Source organism: Sus scrofa, chromosome 6 (genome assembly GCF_054392235.1).
Source record: "Sus scrofa isolate SSC_HxYL_T2T_F1_AM1 chromosome 6, Sscrofa_HxYL_maternal_Yorkshire_Landrace_v2.0, whole genome shotgun sequence".
Classification (NCBI taxonomy): domain Eukaryota; kingdom Metazoa; phylum Chordata; class Mammalia; order Artiodactyla; family Suidae; genus Sus; species Sus scrofa.
Window position 1 is genome coordinate 76,801,849 of NC_139388.1, and position 22,684 is coordinate 76,824,532.

Sequence of the window (22,684 nt, forward strand, 5' to 3'; positions counted from 1 at the left end):
TGACAGACTTATTTATTCATCTTTCCTAATATGCTCCAGCTTTTAAAAAGTGACTAATTTCAATTATTTTAAGGCTTTGTGTGGGCCAAAAGGAACATTTCTCCAGCAGTTTTGGCTGCCCAAACAAACCTCAGCCTCTGAGGGGAACAAGGGTTGAGATTCTGATGGGTTGACCCCATCTCAAAGGAATCCGGGCCTTGCTTGGGAATGAGTCAGCCCACAGCTACCTTCATTAGCTTAGCATCTTGAGGGTTGATAATCATTATGGTAAATATATACTCTTGCAACCTTGCCAGGCCGTGTCCTGCGCCTTCTGACTTTTATGAGCCTGAAGTGTTCTTCCTGCCCTTCTGGTGATAACCCAAGGTAAATCCTTCACTTAGCACCTTTTTCCTGGGCTAGGCCATGTCTAAGTACTGAAGGAGCATTTGCGAAAGTTAAAATTTCTGCTTCCAGGGAACTTTCAGGGTGAGGAAAGAAGACCATATTGGTATAAATGAATAAATAAGATAATTTTATCTCAAGTAGCATTAAGTGCTGTGAAGATACTATAACAGGGTAATGGATGAAGGGAGCTGTATTTATTTTTATTTTTTGTCTTTTTTTTTTTTTTTTTTGCCTTTTCTAGGGCCACTCCTGCGGCATATGGAGGTTCCCAGGCTAGGGGTGTAATCAGAACCACAGCAACATGGGATACCAGCCACGTCTGCTACACCATAGCCCACAGCAACGCCGGATCCTTAACCCACTGAGCGAGGCCAGGGATCGAACCAGCAACCTCATGGTTCCTAGTCAGATATGTTAACCCCTGAGCCACGATGGAACTCCTGGAAGCACTTTTTAAGCAAGTGGAATCATCTGAGTTACGTTTTAGCAAACTCCTGCACCTGCTTAAGTGGAGGCCCGACTGAGGGCGAGCCGTAGTAAAAGGAAGAATCCTGGGTTCCAATACTGTCTGAGCCACTATGTCCTAAATATTATCCTCCCAACCTGCAGCCCTCTCCAGGGGACTGTTTGGGCCTTTCTCCTGCTTCATGCCCAGCACCTGCGACGCCTGGAGGGGCGGGCAGTTCTGCAGCAGCGGCCGCGGGCGCCAGGGGGCGCCTCCTCGATGACTCGGCGCTCGGCTGGCCAGGCGCTGGCGCGTCGCCCGCTCGATTGGTCGGGTCGGGGCGGGCCTGAGCCACCGGCCAGCGCCATTGAGGAGCTGCGGAGGGGAAGCGCCGCGCATTGCTGGGCTGGGGTGGGCGGCCCGGGACAGCGACAGGTACGGGCCGAGGCGGGGTGGCACAGGGACCCGGGCAGGGCCGAGGGCTTCAGGGAGGGTGTGGGCCCGCGATCGGCCGCTCCCGCTCCGCTTCAGACCTGAGGGCCCGGGCCCGCCTGTGGGGAGCGCAGCGCTGGGAGACCGGGGACCCCGGCGTCCGGCCCTCCGGCCACCTGAGCCCCTTCGGGGAGCCTTGGGGCGTCCGAGCCCCCGACAGCCCCGAGTGCTCCGCCCTGACCCGGACCCCTGCGTCCGAGGCCCCGAGGGCACCCCAGCCACAGGTTCGGGCGTCCTGAGCCTCCTGGGTCTCCGGCGTCTGTCTGTGTCCTGGGGAGTCCGAACCCCCGCCCGACCCCGCACCCTTTCCAGGATCGGGGCTGCCTGATGCTCTGGGTTCAGAGGGGTGTTAGCCCGCGTCTCCCCGCCAGAGACTCTGTCTCCACGCGGGAGCCCAGGGTATGAGCTCCCCCGTCTTGTGCCCAAGATCGAGGCTCCAGAGTGTCTTAACCACCGCCTTCTCCAGGTTTCATGCTGTGGGGTGGGGACATCAGGCCTCAAACCTCGCTTTACCCCTCGCTTTCCGGGGTCACGCCCTGGCTGAGCCTGGGACCCCCGGCGCCGTTCCCTCCAGGCTCTATCTGGAGGTGGGGTCTACGGCCCATGGAGCGCGGACATAGGGTTCTGAGAGCCGAGAGGCGGCGGGCGGGCTGGGGGAGACTCGCCTGCTGGGCAGTCTCCTTCCTGCGGGGCCCCGGACCTGGCCCCCGCCCCTCCCCGGCCTCCAAGCCCCGAGTGCCCGCAGCCCTCAGCGCCGTCGCCTCCGCGCCCACGTCCTGTTGCCAGCCCTTTCTACTCAGGGCTCCAGCCGCCCCTCGAGGGAGGTGCCTGGCTCAAGGTCATGGCAGGCTGTCTTCCTGCCCGTGGGCTGAGCACTGACCCCCCAGTGCCACCTGCCCCACCAAACGGGGGAGGCCACGTGGGGGTTAATGCCAGGCAGCTGCCTAGAAGCCCTGATGGACCTGAGTGTAAACACTGCGGGATTCGGGCCAGTCTGGCGGCTCTTCCTGACACCGGATTCCTTCAGGGAATCCTTGAAGTGGCCTCATGCCTGGTGAGATGCTGAGCGGAGCTAATGGATGACGTCGGGCTTGGGCCTTTATGTACTGCCCAGGGCGTCTTCCAGTGCTCCTCACTCCATCTTCTTTTAATCTGTGCTCTGCCTTCATCCACCTTCAGGGGAAGTGGGGTTGGCCTGATCTTCTGTACCCACTGACAGTCGTTCCCTGCTGTTGGGAGAGCACTTGTAGGTTGGCCGTTCAGAGAGTTTGTTGGCATTTAGGACTGGAATCAATGGAAGTAACTTTAAAAATAAAGAGTACTCGGACTTTGGCTCTCTGCCTAAGTGTGTTTGGAGTCTACATGGTGAGACTGGATGAGGGGTTCACGTTTTGTTTTCACAGATTTACTAGTTTAAAGTTATAATAAAGAAGTGTTTCCTTTCCTCAGGCCGTTAAACATTTCTTCTTTTTTTGTCTTTTTGCTATTTCTTTGGGCCGCTCCCGCAGCATATGGAGGTTCCCAGGCTAGGGGTCGAATTAGAGCTGTAGCCGCCGGCCTACACCAGGGCCACAGCAACGCAGGATCGGAGCCGCGTCGGCGACCTACACCACAGCTCACGGCAATGTGGGATGTTAACTCACTGAGCAAGGCCAGGGATCGAACCCGCAACCTCATGGTTCTTAGTCGGATTCGTTAACCACTGCACCATAACGGGAACTCCTAAATGTTTCTTATTTTAAGAAAGTTGTTCTTGTCATCTGTTCTTTAATAAAGCACCCAATAATTTTTAGAAGATTGCTGGTTTTGCATACAATTTAGCTTTTTTAAAAAAAGGTCTTGGGAAAGGAATCAGTATTTTGCCAAATGCTATTTATTTTCTTAAATGTTTTTACTGTCATTGTAGACAAAAGTTAATCTTGTTTGGGAATGTAAAACACTGTTGACAAATAACAGCCAATTCCTCTTGGAAGTTAACTCTTGTAGGGCCTTATGTTTTGGCTTTTTGTTGGGTGGAGGCCTTTCAGTTGGGATAAGAGCATCTTCTGGCATTAAGATGAATCACTGGTGTTCGTGCAAAGGGTTTGGGAAGAATCCTGAAAGGGCCATTTCCAAGTGAGAACAAGGTGCAGCCAACCTGGAGGGTCAGGCTTGGCGGGCTGGCGGCTGACGTGCTTGGCTAGAGCAAGATTTGGAGCCCACCATTCTAGCTAGGACCTGCTTAGCTGAGCAGTCTTGGAACCCGGTTAAACTTTTGTGTCTCAAGTTCCCTCAGGTTAACTTTTCGTGGTACTGAAAACAATCTACTTTTTTTTTGTAATGCTAATACACACCAGCTATAACGGGCAGTAGTAATTCAGTACTGAATATTAATGCTGTAACTGGAAGCAGAAGAATTCTGCTGTTTCTAATTCCTGGCTAAGGTAGTTCATTTTATCAGCATCATCTGGCATCCAGGTACCAGTAATGCAGTTTCAGGACATTGAAGAACAGGGATAAACCGCTGCTGCCTCCCTTCCATTTGTATTATTTTATAGATGGTCCTCCTGAACTAATTTGCACAGTTGACTTTGGGAAGGCTTGAAGAGGATAAGTGCAGAACATGAAGTTAACTGATACAATCTCTTAGGCCACTTTTGCCTTAATCTAGGACAGGGTTTCTCAACCTCGGTATGGTTAGCATATCGGTACCATTAGCATATTGCTTTGGATAATTCTTTGCTGGGGGCAGGGGGACGATCTTGTGCATTGCAGCAAGTTTAGCAGCTTCCATGGTCTCTACTCTTCAGTACGAGTAGCAGCACCCCCACCCCCCATCTCATCTAGACATTGTCACATGAGAGCTCTGATCAGGACAGAGTACTCCCCCCGTCAGTCATCAAAATCAAGCACTTTAACGATCAGTTACATCAAAAAATTTTGAGATTTTTGTAGGTAATTTTCAGTAAATTTATAAGTGACTCTTCCTTGTAACTGTGTCAAAATGCAAATGTATTGGTTTGGCCCTTCATTTATTACTAAGGGCATCTTACAGTGCTTTTCATCCCATCTTCTTAATTAAAGTATAGTTGATTTACAATATTGTGTTAGTTTCAGGTGTACAGCAAACTGATTCAGTTGTATATATACATTTTAGATTCTTTTCTTTTGGTCTTTTTAGAGCCACACCCGCAGCATATGGAAGTTCCCAAGCTAGGGGTTGAATCTGAGTTGCAGCTGCTGGTCTACACCACAGCCACAGGAACACTAGATCCAAGCTGCCTCTGCGACCTACACCACAGCTCATGGCAATGCAACATCTTTAACCCAGTGAGTGAGGCCAGGGGTTGAACTTGCATCCTCATGGATGCTAGTTAAGATCGTTACCGCTGAGCCATGACGGGAACTCCCTCAGATTACTTTCTGTATAGGTTGTCATGCAATAATATAATATTGTTCCCTGTTATATAGTAAATCCCTGTTACTTATCTATTTTATATATAGTAGTGTATATCTGTTAATCCCATGCTCCTACTTTATTCCTCCTCCACTTCCCCTTAGGTAACTATAAATTTATTTTCTATGTCTGTGAGTCTGTTTCTGTATTTGTATTATTTTTTAGATTTCACATATAAGTGATATCATTTAATATTTGTCTTTCTCTGACTTCACTTAGTTTGATGTTCTTTGGGTCCATCCATATTGCTGCCAATGGCAATGTTTCATTCTTTTTTATGGGTTGAGTAGTAGTCTAGTGAATCTACATATACCGTATCTTTATCCAGTTGTCTGTTGGTGGACACTTAGTTTGCTTCCATGTCTTGGTTGTCAGTAGTGCTGCTATGAACATTGGTCACCCCATCTTTTCCGCATCCTTCCACCTTCAGGGCAGGTAGAGGAGTAAATCAGCTTGGAAAAATTGTCTGGTGTTTCTGTTCGTTTCATTTTTTTTTGTCATAGATTCTTCTGTGACCATGAGAGAGAGAAATGAATGATCCATGAGCTTTAAACACCTTGTCTTGAGGATATAGACATGTTGGAAGGTCTTGTAGCCTGGGTCCTCAATACCTATCTGGGGAAATACGTCAATAACCTGAACACTGACCAGCTCTCTGTTGCCCTTCTGAAAGGTGAGTACATGTGTCTTCTTGGTAAAGTATGCTTTGTAGATTGCATTTCTATTTTTTAATATTCTTTTTGTTGTGTTGAAAATAATAACCCTGGATGGCCAGATGGATTTGTACTAAATAGTGTAAAAGGAAATAATTTTTTCCCATATGACACCGCTTATTATTACAGGGTAACTTAAGTGTGTGGCTGTTTTGTTGTAGGTTTTAGGGAACTATCAAATATTAAAAGAAAAAAAAAAGGGACCGTACTACTGGTGACTGCTTTACCCCGGTTAATTTTTCAGTTTTATAAAGCTTTATGGGGGCAGCCAGGATGTCGTGAGAATGGCATTGGATTTGGCCTCAAATCTTGCGTGTCACTGAATCTGAGCCTCAGTTTCTCTGGAAAAAGATGGTGATATACCTCTACAGAATTGCTATAAGGATCACGTGCAGTGACTGGTAAAGCTCCTATCCTGCTGGCATATAATAGACACCAGTAGAAGTTTTAAAGTATGTTACTGTGAGATCTTGCAACAGAATTCTTGAGGTCTTGTCCTGCTGAGTAGTGAACTACCTAAAGCTTGAGAGATTTTAGCTTTTATAAGCCGATACTTGGTAAATGCAGCCCAGGGGTTTGGTGTGGGGATTGGGAAGCTGCTTTCTTCTCCTACGTTCTCTTTGCTCAATTTGAGATGGAATCCTTTAACAATCTAGAGAAAGACAAGTCAGGTTGTAAACATGTGGTTCCTACACCACAGCTCACAGCAATGCTGGATCCTGAACCCACTAAGCGATGCCAGGGATCAAACCTGCAACCTCATGGTTCCTAGTTGGGTTCGTTTCCACTGCGCCATGACAGAAACTCCAGCAGCTCTGTGATTTTTAAGCGAGTTGCTTTTCCTCTAAGCCTCATTTTTCTTATCTTAAAAATGGAGAAAATAATAGTATTTCCTCATTTTTGTGAGGATCAAATGAAGAAATTTATATGAAGTGCTCACATGTAGTGAGATTGCACTAAGTGAAGCCAGTCTCATCACCGTCGGTGTCATCACCATTATCATCACCTCTGTAGTCCCTGCCCCCAGTGAGCCATTGGCCTGTCTGGGGGACAGAAATAAGGGGACTGTAATACAAGGCAGTATACATATTACGTTGTTACACTAGAGACACAGGCCTAACGCAGTGGGAAGGGAACCATTCATTCTGTCTCTAGGACTCAGGGAAGGCTTTCATGGAGGTGGCTTTTGAGTGGGTCTTGATTTTATTAGGTGGTGGCTGGAGTGGGTGGTAACTACAGAAGGATGAAACCTGCAGGGCATGTTTGGGATAGTTTGGGGCCGGAAGGTAGCAGTCTGAACTCTGGGCTGTGGCCGTACGTTTAGGTTCCCCCTGCTTTTTCTTTGTATAAGCTCTGAGCCTCAGGTTGGCCCTTTAAATGACCTGGAGCCGAGGGCAGAGGACTGAGTAGTCATTAGCTATTACTGTAAATTCATCCTGGTGCTAGTGATTAGATTTCTTTTTCTTTTTCTTTCCTTTCTTTCTTTCTTTCTTTCTTTCTTTCTTTCTTTCTTTCTTTCTTTCTTCTTTCTTTTTTTAGTATTGTTGATTTACAGTGTTCTGTCAATTTCTGCTGTATAGCAGAGTGACCCAGTTATACATATATATGGATTCTTTTTCTCACATTATCCTCCATAATGTTCCATCACAAGTGATTAGATAGACTTCCCTGTGCTGTACAGCAGGATCTCTTTGCTTTTCCACTCCAAATGCTATAGTTTGCATCTCCTAACCCCAAACTCCCAGTCCATCCCCCCCACTCCTTGGCAACCACAAGTCTCTTCTCCATGTCCATGAGTTTTTTCTTTTCTGTAGATAGGTTCATTTGTGCCATATACTAGATTCCAGATAGAAATGATATCACATGGTATCTGTCTTTCCCTGACTTACTTAGTACGAGAGTCTCTAGTTCCATCCATGTTGCTGCAAATGGCATTATTTTGTTCTTTTTCATGGCTGAGTAGTATTCCATTGTGTGTATATACCACATCTTCTTCTTTTTTTTTTTTTTTTGTCTTTTTGCTATTTCTTGGGCCGCTCCCACGGCATATGGAGTTTCCCAGGCTAGGGGTCTAATCGGAGCTGTAGCTGCCAGCCTATGCCAGAGCCACAGCAACTCGGGATCCGAGCCGCGTCTGCAACCTACACCACAGCTCACGGCAACGCCGGATCGTTAACCCACTGAGCAAGGCCAGGGACCGAACCCGCAACCTCATGGTTCCTAGTCGGATTCGTTAACCACTGCGCCACGACGGGAACTCCTACCACATCTTCTTAATCCATTCATCTGTCGATGGACATTTAGCTTGTTCCCATGTCTTGGCTATTGTGAGTAGTGCTGCAGTGTGATTAGAGTCTTGTTAATCTGATGTGAAGAGTTTTTGGATGAGAGAGACATGCATACATAAATCTGCAAGTTACCTGCCTGGAAATCAATGAATGTTATCATCTATAAGCTGCCCACCTATGCTGGGCACTCTGAGGCCTGGTCCCTGGGAGGGGCCTTTCGCAGCAGAGCCTGTTGTGGGTACACATCTGTGTGGGTGGGGAAGCCTTTGGTCTGTGTTGTGTGATGCCCTTGTTTTTGACTTGCTGTAGGCTGCTGTTTCTTCTCATCCTTTCTTCTGGGTCCTCTCCTTTCTAGACCACCTCCTCTGCTCTCTGTGCTTCTGCTGCTTTAATTTTTTGCCGCATGGATTGCCTATAGTTGCTTCTACTTCTTCGAGCTGTGCAGCAGCCGGAGACCTAGGGCCATCTGCCTTTGTGACAGATTTGGGTATTGAAAAATAGGGCACGTGATTCAAGTTGCACATGTTGCTCTTCAAAAGAAGAAGAAACTCCATACTTTCCTCCCTTTAGTTTCAACTGATAAGGAACATGTTTCATGTCCCCCCCCCCGCCCCGCCCCCCAAAGATCATTTTCTCCCCAAGTGTGGATGCAGGGTTGTTTCTGGGCTCTCTGGGATATATTGATCTCCTTGTAGTTAGTCTTAAGGTATGTGGAGCCCCATGTGGATAGATGTTCCTGCAAGTCTGTAAATAAATTGGGTGCATTTGCTCAGAATCTGCCAAAATGCTAGCTTTGGATACCTCTTAAGATGCCGGTAACACGCAAGTCTTTAAACAGTCATTCAAATGGAAAAATCATTACGTTGCTCATATTAGTTTATCTTCGGAGGAACAGAATTTCTTTCCTTTCTTTTGGGTTCTCTTACCAGTTAATGATTGCTGGGTGGCCTCTGTCTGTACTCCCTGTTCCTGTTCTTTTTTTTTTTTTTTTTTGTCTTTTGTCTTTTGTCTTTTTAGGACCACATCTGAGGCATGTAGAAGTTCCCAGGCTAGGGGTCAAATCAGAGCTGTAGCTGCCAGCCTACACCACAGCCACAGCAACTCTGGTTCCAAGCCGCTTCTGTGACCTACACCACAGCTCACAGCAGCGCCAGATCCTTAACCGACTGAGCCAGGCGAGGGATGGAACCCGCATCCTCATGGTTGCTAGTTGGGTTCCTTTCCGATGAGCTACAACGGGAACTCCTTGTACTCCCTGTTCCTGATACCATACTTCAGACGGATTGAAGTGACAAGGAAATTGTATTGCACACACAATTTTGTAAAACTGTGGTCTCCCTTCTCTTTGAGGATGGAGACCCTGCCTTTTTGTACATTCCCAGCGGCCAGCACAGCGCTTAGCACAGGGTCAGGGTCAGTCCATAAGTGTGAAGGGCTGGTTTCCGTAGCTGGGAGAGTCCGAGACCTGGCTGTACCCGCCTGACTGTTCCTTCAGACCGCTCTGGAGACATCTTGTCCTTCTGAGTTTCAGTGATTACAAAAGCTGGTTCTGAAAAGGGCCTTCAGCAGTGGTCCTGTCCATGCCTTTGCTGGCTGACTGCTTCTTACACCTGCAAGTGGAGGCGCAGAGGAGAGCATGGGGTGGTCTCTGGGAGAGAGAGGATCATGCCTCCCGATGACCCAGTTTATTGACCTCTCGTGGGCTCTCAGATCTTGTGTGGAATACACCTGTTTGGGGGGTAGGGGAGGAGAGCTTGTTAATAATTGCAAATTTCTGTTTTAATCCTGGAGATGTCAGGGCAAGGGCCCCAGGAGTCGGCATGTCACCCCAGGTGATTCAGATGTTAATGGACCTCTGAATATTAGTCTCAACAAGGGATCTATAAATGGGCCAGCTGGCCAGATCCTTCTGCAAGCTGAGGATGGCCTTTCCATATTTAAAGGTTTGTAAAACAAAACGAAAAGAGAAGATACAACAGAAGATGTCAGGCCTAATACATTTACTGTCTGGCTCATTAGAGAGTAGTTAGATCCCTGACTAAGTCCTTCATCTGATGAAAGGCTTCAGCCCTGATGCAGAAGAGCAGGCTGGTCAGGAGCTTAGTACAGAGCAAGCACGTTGGTGTAGCCTGGGCCGGCTGGGAGACTCTCCCTTTGCCCGTCACTGATTTGCACAGAGGAGGCACCTACTGCATATGTTGGATGAACATGTTACGGTGTTTTTATTTTTTTAGGTGCTGTTGAATTAGAAAACTTGCCTTTAAAGAAAGATGCCTTGAAAGAACTGGAATTACCATTTGAAGTCAAAGCTGGTATGTGGAACAAGGGAGAGGGAGGCAGTTTGGAATGTTATGTCGTTTGGGACATGAAAACTGAAAGTCCTGGAGTTCCCGTCGTGGCGCAGTGGTTAACGAATCCGACTAGGAACCATGAGGTTGTGGGTTCGGTCCCTGTCCTTGCTTAGTGGGTTAACGATCCGGCGTTGCCGTGAGCTGTGGTGTAGGTTGCAGACGCGGCTCGGATCCTGCGTTGCTGTGGCTCTGGCGTAGGCCGGTGGCTACAGCTCCGATTCGACCCCTAGCCTGGGAACCTCCATATGCCGCGGGAGCGGCCCAAGAAATAGCAACAACAACAAAAAGACAAAAGACAAAAACAAACAAACAAACAAACAAAAAACTGAAAGTCCTCGGGTTTGGTTTTGTTAGCCTGGAAGAGACAGGGTAGGAAGGGGATAGAGTTCTTTTTGTTTGTTTGTTTTTTCGGCCGTGCGCATAGCATGTAGAAGTTCCCAGGCCAGGGATTGAACCTGTGCCACAGAAATGACAATGCCAGATCCTTAACTGCTGGCCCACCAGGGAACTCCAAGGGTAGAGTTTAGATCAGTCTTCAAGTGCGGTCCTCCAGGCCACCAGTATCAAGATGATCTTCAGGGTGGCCCTCAGACCTCCTGAGTCAGAACCTCCCAGGGAGTGTTGTTGAACCTGCATGTTTGGGGTTTTTTTTTTTTTTTTTTTTTTTTTTGTCTTTTTGCTATTTCTTTGGGCCGCTCCCGTGGCATATGGAGGTTCCCAGGCTAGGGGTCAAATCGGAGCTGTAGCCACTGGCCTATACCAGAGCCACAGCAACAAGGGATCCGAGCCGCGTCTGCAACCTACACCACAGCTCTCAATCGTTAACCCACTGATCGAGGCCAGGGACTGAACCCGCAACCTCATGGTTCCTAGTTGGATTCGTTAACCACTGCGCCACAACGGGAACTCCTTTTTTTTTTTTTTTTTGTCTTTTTGTGGGTTTTTAAAATCTGTATCTTTAATAAGTACTCCAGACGATTCTTATATTTACTAAAGTCTGAGAACTTCTGTTCTAGATAAAGGGGGGGGGTCCCTATTTTGAAATGTAACAGTTGTATTTTGTTGTCAAATAATTGTCCCTCCAATTAATTTATGCTAGAATTGCAGCTGTGCACTAATTATTGTTAAAATTCTTTGTTGTGAAAATTGGTGTATGGTTTCAGTTATGAAATAAATTTTACTGGGAGTCCTCTTGTAGTGCAGCGGGTTAAGGATCTGGCTTTGTCACTGCTATGGCTCTGGTTGCTGCTGTGGCACAGGTTTGATCCCTTGCCTGGGAATTTTGCATGCTGCAGGCACGCCCCCCCATACATGTATACATATTATATATATATATATATAATACATATGTAATATATACAATGTACATGTATGTGTATATATAATATATATATGTATTGTATATATTAAATGTAGAAAGCTTTCATTTTGCTAGATAAGGTGAACACTAAAAAATTTTTTTAAATTATTTGTTGTAAAGTTTCTTTATTTGTTATTGGATTACCCAACTGATCACTTGATCTTAATGATACTCTGTTATCTTAAATATAACCTATTGATCCTGCTCGAATTCTTGATCTTAGACAGTAAGGATCACACTCTGATAACATGTGCTGCTTTCAGAGGCAGACCGTTAGTTGGGATCTCTGAAAGATCCGTTAAGACAGTTCACACACACACACACACACACACACACACACATATATATATATATATATATATTTTTTTTTTTTTTTTTTTTTTGTCTTTTTTAGGGCCTTACGTGCGGCATGTGGAGGTTCCCAGGCTAGGGGTCAAATCAGAGCCGTAGCCGCTGGCCTATACTACAGCCACAGCAACACCAGATTTCGAGCCGTGTCTGCAAGCTACACCAGAACTCATGGCAACGCTGAATCCTTAACCCACTGAGCAAGGCCAGGGATCAAACCTGTATCCTCATGGTTCCTAGTCAGATTCGTTTCTGCTGAGCCACGACTGGGAACTCCCAGTTCACATATTCTTATGCATTATTTCCTAGTGCTGATTTGCCTCTTGTTAATCGAATTTAAAGAAGGCTTGTGTTCTAGGAGGCTTGGCTGGAAGTGGTAGAACTTGAGAAATACATGTCACCGTTCTACCAGGCCATTTAGCGTTCCTGTCAGCCGAGTTGTCATGCAGAATCGGAGTTCTTTCCCCCTAGAGCGCCGCTGCAGCATGGCTTATGTTTCGGATGCTGTGATCAGGACTGGACACATTCTCAGTCTGCTAACTCCCAATAAGTACCTATCGACCAGCTAATTAATCATGAACAAGAAGTGGGTTTTGTGCCCACAGGCTTGTGTAGGTGCCGTGGGAAGTTTATGATGTAGTCCAGTTGGGGCAGAGGTCATTTCCAGAGGGGAGGTGTTGCACCTGATATGGTAGAGTCACACGGACCTTTTTCCAGCTTCTAGTTTATCATGCCTCCTTCTTACAGAGCTCAGCCTACTAACATTTGTGTCACATGTGTGAGCACCTGCTGCTTGCTTTCTTAAATTAAAAAGTAAATGGTAAAAATAGTAATACTCCTTAAAACTGGAAGAATATGGAAAAATAGAATTTAAAATGTGTGCAGGCATTTAACAAGACTTTCCTTTTCCGAGGCTTAATTGGGAAAGTAACCCTTCAGATTCCCTTTTATCGCCCCCACGTGGACCCCTGGGTGATCTCCATCTCCAGCCTTCACTTAATTGGAGCCCCTGAAAAAATACAGGATTTCAATGATGAAAAGGAGAAGCTGTTGGAAAGGGAACGCAAGAAAGCTCTCCTTCAAGCCCTGGAGGAGAAATGGAAGGCAAGGCAGAAATCATTTTGCCCGTGGAGCGGTGGCGGTGAGACTCACCAAATGAGCGAAGCACTAGCTTCCACTAACACCTGCTCTTTCCTTCGTAGAACGAACGCCAGCAGAAAGGGGAATCCTACTGGTATTCAGTGACTGCCTCGGTAGTTACCAGAATTGTGGAGAATATTGAAGTAAGTCCTCAGGGCTTTTGGGAACTATGAACGCAATAGGGATCGCTCAAGCCGAAATGATTTCACGTCTTGGTTTCTTGCTTCCTGTGGGTTTAACTGCTAACAGGGTGTCTGCAGAGCTCGCTGGCTGCTTGGGAGTGCCTTTCCTTGGGCGGTGCCACAGGGAAAACCTGAAAAGCAACTCCAGCTCTGGGCAGACACAGGTTTTTCTTGCTTCGATTAGTGTGAGTAGGAGTTTTCGTTTCACTGACATTTCATTTTCTTTTTGAATATCGAAATCCCACTTGCTGAAGGATTAGCCTCTTACGAAGTCAGGCCACCCGAGTCTTCATCACTGTAATGTTTCAGGGCAAATCACTTAACCTCTGGTCTCAGTTTCTTCATCTGTGAAAGGGGGGAGGTGGGCTCCATGGTTTCCAGTGTGTTGTGAACAGCCTAAGATACTTAATCTTTCCCTGATGTATGTGGGGGCAGCTTGATAGTTACAGTTCTAGGACTGTTGGCCATATTTCTGCTTTAATGACAGTTTTGTTTTGTCCCCAAAAAACCAGATCCAAGTCCACAGAAATTTTCACAAATGTCATGACAGTTAGCCTGTACCTATTACCTCCAGGTTTTCTTGCAATGCCAAGGTGACACAAGCCTTTTTTTTTTTTTTTGGTCTTTCTTTTTAGGGCCACATCCATGGCATATGGAGGTTCCCAGGCTAGGGGTCAAATCAGAGCTGCAGCTGCCGGCCTATACCACAGGCACAGCCATACCGGATCCTTAACCCCATGTTTTTAAGGTATTCCACTTCCCCCAAAATGACAATCTGAGGTTGTTGGCTTCATAAGTTTGATAACGTTGGTAAAAAAAATCAATACATTTGAGGTGGTGACTGCTTTGAATTCTTTTTTTTTTTTTTTTTTTGTCTTTTGTCTTTTTTGTCTTTTGTTGTTGTTGCTATTTCTTGGGCCGCTCCCGCGGCATATGGAGGTTCCCAGGCTAGGGGTTGAATCGGAGCTGTAGCCACCGGCCTATGCCAGAGCCACAGCAACGCAGGATCCGAGCCGCGTCTGCAACCTACACCACAGCTCACGGCCACGCCGGATCGTTAACCCACTGAGCAAGGCCAGGGACCGAACCCGCAACCTCATGGTTCCTAGTCGGATTCGTTAACCACTGCGCCACGACGGGAACTCCCTGCTTTGAATTCTTTTTCAGTTTATTTTAGCTGTCACTGATTTAAAAAAGAAACCCTCATTATTTTAATTTTATTTTTAGTAATAGCTTTATTGAGATTTATTTCACATCCCATAAAGTTCACACTTTTAAAATGTACAGTCTAGTGGTTTGTTTGTTTTTGGGGGGCATATTTACAGAGTTGTGTATTGCTCACCACTGTCTAATTCCAGAACAGTTGCATCATCCCGCAGAAAAAGCTCCAGACCCCATTAGCAGCCACTTCCAATATCCCGATCCCTCTAGCCCCTGCAACCGCTGATTACTTTCTCTATGGATCTGCCGATTCTGGACATCTCATATCAGTGGGGTCATGCACTGTGCGGCTTTCTGTGTCTGGCCTCTTATCATAATGCTTTCGGGGTTCATCCATGTTGTGGCATGTGTCAGTACGTTATTCCTTTGTGTGACTGAGTAATATATGCCATTGTATGGACTGCCAAAGAGGAACAAAGCTGGAGTGAAGTTAAAGTGGTGAAAAGAGATTTTATTCGGTGACTGCCGACAGTAGGGGACAGAGTAGAGCTCCATTCCAATTTGTACAGAGGTCACCAGGCCTTTTAAAGGGAGAATGAGGGGGTGTGTATGTGGGGGGGGGCTCAGGTGAAAGATTACAAGGGCTGGCAACTCAGTGTATAGGTGTGATTAGGCCAGTGGTGTCTGCTAGCCACGCCCCTCCTCCCAGGAGACCAGAGACGGGCCCCTCCAACCTGATGCTTACCTTTCAGGGAAATGACTTTTAGGTCCTCGAGTTGTAGGAGATGTGTGCCCATCCCACAGGGCAGAGGAAGGATGCTCCATAGTGAGCCTTTTTCAGTAAATGCTGAATAAACAGCTCTGAGCTTTTCTAGACAGGAGCTCAGGACTGGGATAGAATGTCCCAGGGACACAGCCTTAGACTGCTAGAAGCCAGGTTAAAATCTGATCGAGTCTCTTAGTGTAGGGATTTGATGGGAGTGCTCATACCTAGAGTTTTTACAATACTTAGGCTATACTACATTTTGTTTATCCATTTATCAGTTGAGAGACATTTGGGCTGTTTTCACTTTTTGGCTGTGAAGAGTATTGTTCTGTAAACATTCATGTATATGGTATCATGCGAATATATGTTTTCGGTTCTCTTGAGTATAAGCCTGAGAGTGGAATTGTTGAGTCATATGGTAACTATAAGTTTAATTTTTTAATTTTAAAAAATTTATTTATTTGTGTATTTATGTATTTTAGGGCCACACCTGCAGCATGTAGAAGTTCTCAGGCGAGGGCTCGAATCAGAGCTGCAGCTGCCGGCCTACACCGCAGCTACAGCAACGCCACATCCCAGCCGCTTCTGCGACCTACACCACAGCTCTCGGTAACGCTGGATCCTTAACCCACTGAGGAGGCCCGAGTCCTCTGGGATACTAGACGGGTTCATCACGGCTGAGGCATGACAGGAACTCCCTAGTATTTTTTAATTCATTGAAGCAGAGTGCCCTTTGTGTAGCCTGCCTTGGGGGCAAGGGAAGTAGATAAGTGCAAAGGGGATGTGCCCTGCTGGTGGTCCTGTGTCAGGTTTGGGGACACAGGAAGATTAAGATACCATCAGGGAGGGAGGGCCAGTTATCGACTACTGTTTCAGGTGTCATCTGAAATGATTTTATTCAAAGTATCTTAACTCTTTTCTGGAGATGGCAATAATTACAAAGAAATGCAATGCATGTCCAGTTTGTGATTATAACTCTCTTAGGAGCTTAGAGTATCAGATAGGTGTGTGGTGTTTGTATAAAATGCCTGCCCTGGTTTTTAGTGCCTGAAGGGCAGTTTGACCCTCGCCTGTAGTATTCTGCCTGCAACAGGTGTCTAAGTGTGTGGTTTTTCTTTCCCCCTGCAGTTAAAAATTCAAGATGTCCACCTGCGCTTTGAAGACGGCCTTACCAACCCCGCGCATCCTTTCGCGTTCGGCATCTGCATTAAGAACGTGTCCATGCAGAATGCCGTGAATGAGCCCGTGAGTACCAACTAGGACTGCCACCTGGGAGGAAGGCGCTGGGTCTGGGGCACTGGCGCTCTGCCCATTGTCCTTTCGTGTTATGTCGGTGAGGTCACCTTTCCCCTGTGTACTTTGTTGGGTGTGGATGTCTCTTGTCTTTTGCTGAATAGGAAAATAGTTAATTTTTTCTGACTTGCTATTATTTCACTTATCCATTCAGTGTTGGTGCATTTTACACACGAGGAAACGGAGGTGCAGAGAGCATTTCATCTTTGGTTTTCTTCTCACGCTGTGTACCCTCTCGGGGGTGGGGAGGGCACTCATTCTGTTCAAGGTTTCTGCTGCCACCTGGAAATATTTGCCAATGGCATCCATGTCTTGAAGTCCATTCTCCACTCCTCTTCTGACCTTCATATTCAAGGTCTCGAACCACCTATAGGGACGCTTTTGTGGCATTTTAGGCATGTCATAACCCAAATGACCTCATCTGCCCATTTTACTCCCCAAAACTTTTTTCCTTTATTCTCTGACATGTTAGTAAATGTTTATTAAAAAAACAAACACTTGAAAACTAACATCTTTAGAGCCCTTTTGTGTGCCAGGCACCGTTCTCAGTGCCTTCCGTGATTTACCTCGTTGAATTCTCATTGCTTTTCCCCATCACTGTTATCCTTGTCCTGCAGCCAAGGATGCAAAGCAGCGAAGGAGGGAGTGAGTGGCGGAGCCAGATCTCGAATCCAGGTGGACCTGCTCTAGATCAGGGCCAGCAGACTGTGGGTCAGATCCAACCCTGTCTGTTTTTGTAAATAAAGTGAATCACTGCCACGCCCCTGCGTTTACACATTGTGCTCCAGTGGCAGAGTGGAGTAGCTACACCAGAAACCCTTTGGCCCACAAGGCCTGAATGTTTGCCATTCCCAGAAGAGCTTTGCCGTCCCTGTTCTGGAGCGTGTTCTTACCCACAGCACCGGTTTCTGCAAGCCTGTGCTCATGCTTTCACTTCTCATTCCTCAACGTCCTTATTCGTTTATTCACAACCTCCTGCCAGTTTTTCCTGCAGAATGTCTCAGATGTGGCTCTTCCTGTCGTCCTCACAACTGTCTGGGTTCAAGACCCTGTATCTGCCTGGGTTGATAGAGTCCTGTCTTCTGTGACCTCCTTCCTTCCATCCCAGGCTCTTGATTCAATCTCTACCAATGATGCTTCTCAGCCTTTGCCACGTCACGACACAGAGAGAAGGAGGATGGTACTTGGCCAGGACCCTGGGGCCAATGGATGTGGCTGCCAGAGGCTGGAAGTGCTTAGCTCAGAGTAACCAAGTACGGTGGACCCTTGAACAACGTGGGTTTGAACTGTGTGGGTCCACTTACACCCAGATTTCTTTCATCAAGTATATGCTACAGTGACAAACGATCCTCAGATGCAGAACCCGGGTTACAGAGGGCTGACTCTAAAGTCGTATGTGAATTTTCCACTGAGGGGAGGGTGGGTGCCCCTGCCCCCACGTTTTTCAAGGGTCACTGTATTCCTAAAATGTCACGATCCTATCATCTTGCTTGTTATCTTGACACACTCATGACTCCAGGGGGGCAGCTCCACTTTGCATGGTTGCCGGGGTTGTTTCTAAGACACAGGCCTGACCCTGGTGCGTGTCCACATCAAGACCCTCAGCGGCTCCCTGTGCCTTAGAGCGTGACACCCAAACTCCTTAGTGTGACACACTTCTTAGTGTGTTAGTTTCCTGGGTCTAAGATAACAAATGGTTGGTTTAAAACAATAGAAGTTTATTTTCTTTAGTTCTGGAGGCCAGAGTCCAGGATCGAGGTGTTACCAGGGTTGGTTGCTGCTGGCAGCTCTGAGGGAGGCCCTTTCCCATGCCTCCCTCCTTGTTTGTCGTGGCTGCCTTGGCCTTCCCCAGCCTGTGAATACGTCCCCGTAGTCTCTGCCTCCATCTGCGCATGGCCTTCTCCTCTGTGTGTCTCTTTTCTCTTTTATAAGGACACAAATGATTAGACTGGGACCCACTCCAATCTAGTCCAACCTCATTTTACTTTCATTACATCTGCAAAGACCCTATTTCCAAATAAGGTCCCATTCACAGGTTTGGGGGTGCAGGAAACTAATCAACTTAGCACCTCGTGGCATCCCCAAGCTACTTTCTTTTCTCAACCCTTCACAACTCCGCCCTCCAAATATGTGTCCACACGCCAGGCCTGCCCCCGTGCCCGAGGGCAGTGGTCCAGTTACACGATGCGTTCGCCGTCCTCTGGGGCCACAGGCCTTTTGTGTCATTGGCCCCGGTCTTTGAAGTGCGTTCCAGTCCTTCCCTCCCCTCCTTTGTCTGAAATTTACACGGTTTTTGACACTCATCTGTGCAGTGACATTTTCCCTTTGCTTATAGCATTTTCTATATTCTGCTGCTGCGGCTTCCCTCTGCCTAATTGAAATTGTCTACATCTTCGTATTTCCAGTTAGCTAGATTCTGGACTCTGTTTAAGAGCGAAACCACGTTTTCATTCAGTTCTGTACCCTCAGCACCTTGCCAAGTGGCCGATGCTTGATTCTCCGCAAATGGCCCTTTGAGTGGATTGAGTCCATTTAAGAATAAAGAATCTTGTTTTCCTCCCTGTCTTCCCTCAGGTGCAGAAATTAATGCGGAAAAAGCAGTTAGATGTGGCAGAGTTTAGCATCTATTGGGATGTCGACTGCACTTTATTGGGGGATTTGCCTCAGGTGGAGCTGCAGGTATGGTTCTGGCAGGGCTCTGTTACGATCCAACACCAAAGTGAAGGGGGCTAAGATCACTGCCTCTTACGGTTTGTTCCCTGCGTCTCTGTCCCCATTCTCACCCCATCTCCCTCCATAGGCACACGCCCTCGAGTATGTTTGCTTGGGGTACTTGCTCTACGTGTACCTCTGAACAATGTATGGGGTTTTGTGTATGTTTTACATTTATTATAGATTATAGTGTATTATAGTTTATTTGTTTCCCTTATTTCACTTAAAGCTCTATTTTTAAGGTGGTTCACAGTGTTGCTGTTTATACTTCATTGCTTCTGACTACTGCATGGTGTTCCACTACCTGCACTTAACACGTTAGAATTCTCCATGATCTCCGCCGCCATTGTACTGGGCATCCACATAATCCAAGAACAAAGCGCTAGATCTGATTCTTAAAGGAGCACTTTCTTAACTATGTTTTATGTTGAAATTTCACCTCTGGTGGCATTTCTTTAAGAAGTACTTAGAAAGGAGTTCTCACTGTGGCGCAGTGGGTTAAGGATCCAGCTACAGCAGCTTGGGTCCTGCTGTGGTGTGGGTTCAATCCTTGGCCTGGCACAGTGGGTTAAGGATCTGAGGCTGGCCCAGCTGTAGCATAGGTCAGTTGCAGCTCTGGCTCGGATTTGATCCCTGGCCTGGGTGTGGCCAAAAAGGATTTAAAAAAAAAAAAAAGGAAATATTTAGAAAGTCATTATAAATCATTGAATATGAAGTGTTACTATTTGTGGAGGATATTAAAACAAGATCTCAGCTTAATCTTTTTGTGAAGCAATTGTAGATGGTTTAAGTGAAATGGAGAAAACGGACTCATTTCCTCCCCTCAATCACGATTATCTTTGGCTTGCATGCTATTGTGCAGAATGGTTTTTGTTTTGCTAACTTGACTAAATAAATGCTGTGCATCCATACAGTAAAACAATGTGTAACTACCAAAAAATAAAGGCAAAGTTCTTTATGATGAGCATGCCATAGTCTCAAAGACATATAGCATTCAGTTTCTCAAACCAAGGCAAAACAGCCTGTATACCGTGTGTGTAAGAATGGATATAGAACCAGAAAATCATGGATTTGCCGGAATATGCAGAACGCCTCTGGTGGAATGCATCAGAAACTGGAATCACTGGTCACCTCTGACTTGGTGGCTGGAGGAGGGAGATTTCCCTTTTTTTTGTCCTTTGAAGTTTTAAACCACGTGAGTGTATTACCTAGTAAGAAATAAAATAAAAGAGCTTGAGAGTCCCAGTTTTATCCTGGTTTTAGATTCTGATGTGCGCGCTGTAGATTAGGTAACGTCCCCACGTGTGACTTGATGCTGCAAACACGTACTCTAACGACGGGCCTTCTCGTGATGCTCAGGAGGCCATGGACAGGAGCTTGGACCGGCGCGATCATCACTACATCCTGGCTCCTGTGTGCGCGTCCGCGCTCCTGAAGAGAAACTGCTCCAAAGAGCCGCTGAGGTCTCGGCACGCTCCCCGTATCGAATGCGATATTCACCTGGAGACCATTCCCTTGAAACTCTCCCAGGTACCCTCCTTCTCCCCGAGACCCTCCTGTGGCGGGTGCAGAGCTCACTGTCCTCAGCTGGATCGGAGGCAGGGGTGGGGGGTGGGGTCCCCTCGGGTTAGTTGGGACCTGCTGTGTTCCGTGCTGAGCCCAGAGTACCGGAGCCGGTAAATGTGAATGCTTCACCGACGGTGGTTCAGGGAAAAATGCCCCTCGAGTTTGCTCTTCCAGTTTGCACTGGATTTCAACCCAGTGGGTTAGCTGATACGAATTGTTCCTGTGACCTATACGTTTTAACTGAGCAAAAGAAACAAACTGCTTCTAACCTGTATCTCTTAACCTCCAATAAAAAGCTGCAATACCGGCAAATCATGGAATTCCTCAAGGAGCTGGAACGAAAGGAGAGGCAGGCGAAGTTCCGGAAATGGAAACCCAGAGTGGCGGTGTCTGAGAAGTAAGGCTTGTCAACCAAGCGTTGTGTCTGAAACGCATTTTATAGCAGGTTCTTTATTTGTACGTAGATGGGAATGTGCCTCGCTATCTTTTCAATGTGGTTGGAGATAAAAGGACAGTCGAGGAGCTCCCATCGTGGCTTAGCAGTAAGGAACCCGACTAGTATCCATGAGGAAGCAGGTTCGATCCCTGGTCTCGCTCAGTGGGATCTGGCATTGCCGTGAGCTGTGGTGTCGGTCACCCATGCGGCTTGGATCCTGCGTGGCTGTGGCTGTGGGGTAGGCTGGCAGCTGTAGCTCTGATTGAACCTCTAGCCTGGGAACCTCCATATGCTGTGGGTGCTGCCCCCACCAAAGGAAAGTATAGTCGATTTTTCAGTCTTTAAAATACCGTTTCTGTTGCTTATCATCGTTGATGTTCTTACTGTATGTTTATCTGGTGTCTCGGGTTGTAGTCGTAGGTCGGGGTGGTGGGATGGAGAAGGACCTCTTGGTCTCACTTAGCGAGGACACTGGCATTGCTCTGGTGGGATCTAGTTGTTAGTCAATACTTTGCAGCACTCTTGAACCGACTGGTATCTGTCTTTCCTCCAAAGCTGCTTGGTTCCCATTTATAGAGCACACTTCATAACACCTATGGCAAAAATACATCTTTTCATGGAGGTGTGATAAACTTGCCTCGTCAACGCATTAAAACTTTTTAAAGACCCTGTGTGTTTCCAGTCCTTCCTGAAGTATTTCATTGAAACCTGACATAGTTGACTCGTTGCTGATTATCTTGTGGTGGTATTTAGCATGTAGCCACGACTTGATTTTCTGGCAGTGGCGACTTGAGACCAGTTGAGTAATGTATTATTACTGGAGTATAAATTGGGGATCGGTCATGGCGATGTGCTTTGCCAGTAGATTCACTGTCCACACACGCTGAGGTGAGCCTGATGTTACTTGAGTTCGAGGCGTAAACTGCTGGCAGGCAAGAGAAGAAGGTGTCTCGGAGTGGGAGTGGTGTGTTGTGGGCCGCCCCGGGTCGACAGCATTTTTGCCCCTTTCTTGGTTGGTAATCGGACGGTTCTGAAATGTTTCAGCTGCCGAGAGTGGTGGTACTTTGCTTTGAACGCCAACCTGCACGAGATCCGGGAACAGAGGACGCGCTGCACGTGGGACTTCCTGTTGCACCGGGCCCGCGATGCCGTGTCTTACACTGACAAATACTTCACCAAGTTGAAAGGAGGCTTGCTGTCGGCAGACGACACGGTGAGGGGCTGCTGTCTTGTCTCCCGTCAGAGGATAAGAATCTCTCTCAAAGGCAGAAGAAAATGGACTCCGTGAAGAAGTCAGGTCTTTGTTAGGGATCTTGTTTTTACAGGGCAGAGTCGGCCTTCCTTGGCGAGAACTTCTTGGAAGGCTAGCTTTGTCTCGACAGGAAGCATCCCCCACCTTCTGTTGCTTGAGGAGAGGCTCCTGCCAGGCCTCTGGGCACGCTCCCCACCCCCCAGCTCTGCGTGCAGGGCCCAGAGAGGCTTCTCCTCTTGTCACTCATGTCTCTTCAAAGCCTGATCCTAACTCTTTTGCTCCAAAGTCTGTACCTGATCTCTGTGGACTTTCCTAATTCCAGTAGACTTGATTGGATTTGGGGTTTTGGAGGCAGA

At 47.1% G+C, this 22,684-nt stretch overlaps 1 protein-coding gene across 19 annotated transcripts in view; it reads left to right on the plus strand.

Moving 5' to 3' along the window:
• The first annotated feature begins 1,192 nt into the window (after positions 1-1,192).
• Positions 1,193-22,684, plus strand: part of VPS13D (vacuolar protein sorting 13 homolog D) — a 256,641-nt gene continuing 235,149 nt past the window's right edge. For all 19 annotated transcript variants that reach the window (XR_002344906.2, XR_014807064.1, XR_014807062.1 and 16 more), the window contains exons 1-10: positions 1,193-1,267; positions 5,264-5,433; positions 9,996-10,073; positions 12,734-12,924; positions 13,023-13,103; positions 16,198-16,314; positions 18,937-19,041; positions 20,434-20,604; positions 20,937-21,037; positions 22,121-22,289. Coding sequence is in view for 5 of the 19 variants with exons in the window: in XM_021095374.2 (XP_020951033.1) it covers positions 5,337-5,433; positions 9,996-10,073; positions 12,734-12,924; positions 13,023-13,103; positions 16,198-16,314; positions 18,937-19,041; positions 20,434-20,604; positions 20,937-21,037; positions 22,121-22,289 (1,110 nt within the window). In the remaining 14 variants the exon portion in view is untranslated. The remainder of the gene's footprint in view (positions 1,268-5,263; positions 5,434-9,995; positions 10,074-12,733; positions 12,925-13,022; positions 13,104-16,197; positions 16,315-18,936; positions 19,042-20,433; positions 20,605-20,936; positions 21,038-22,120; positions 22,290-22,684) is intronic.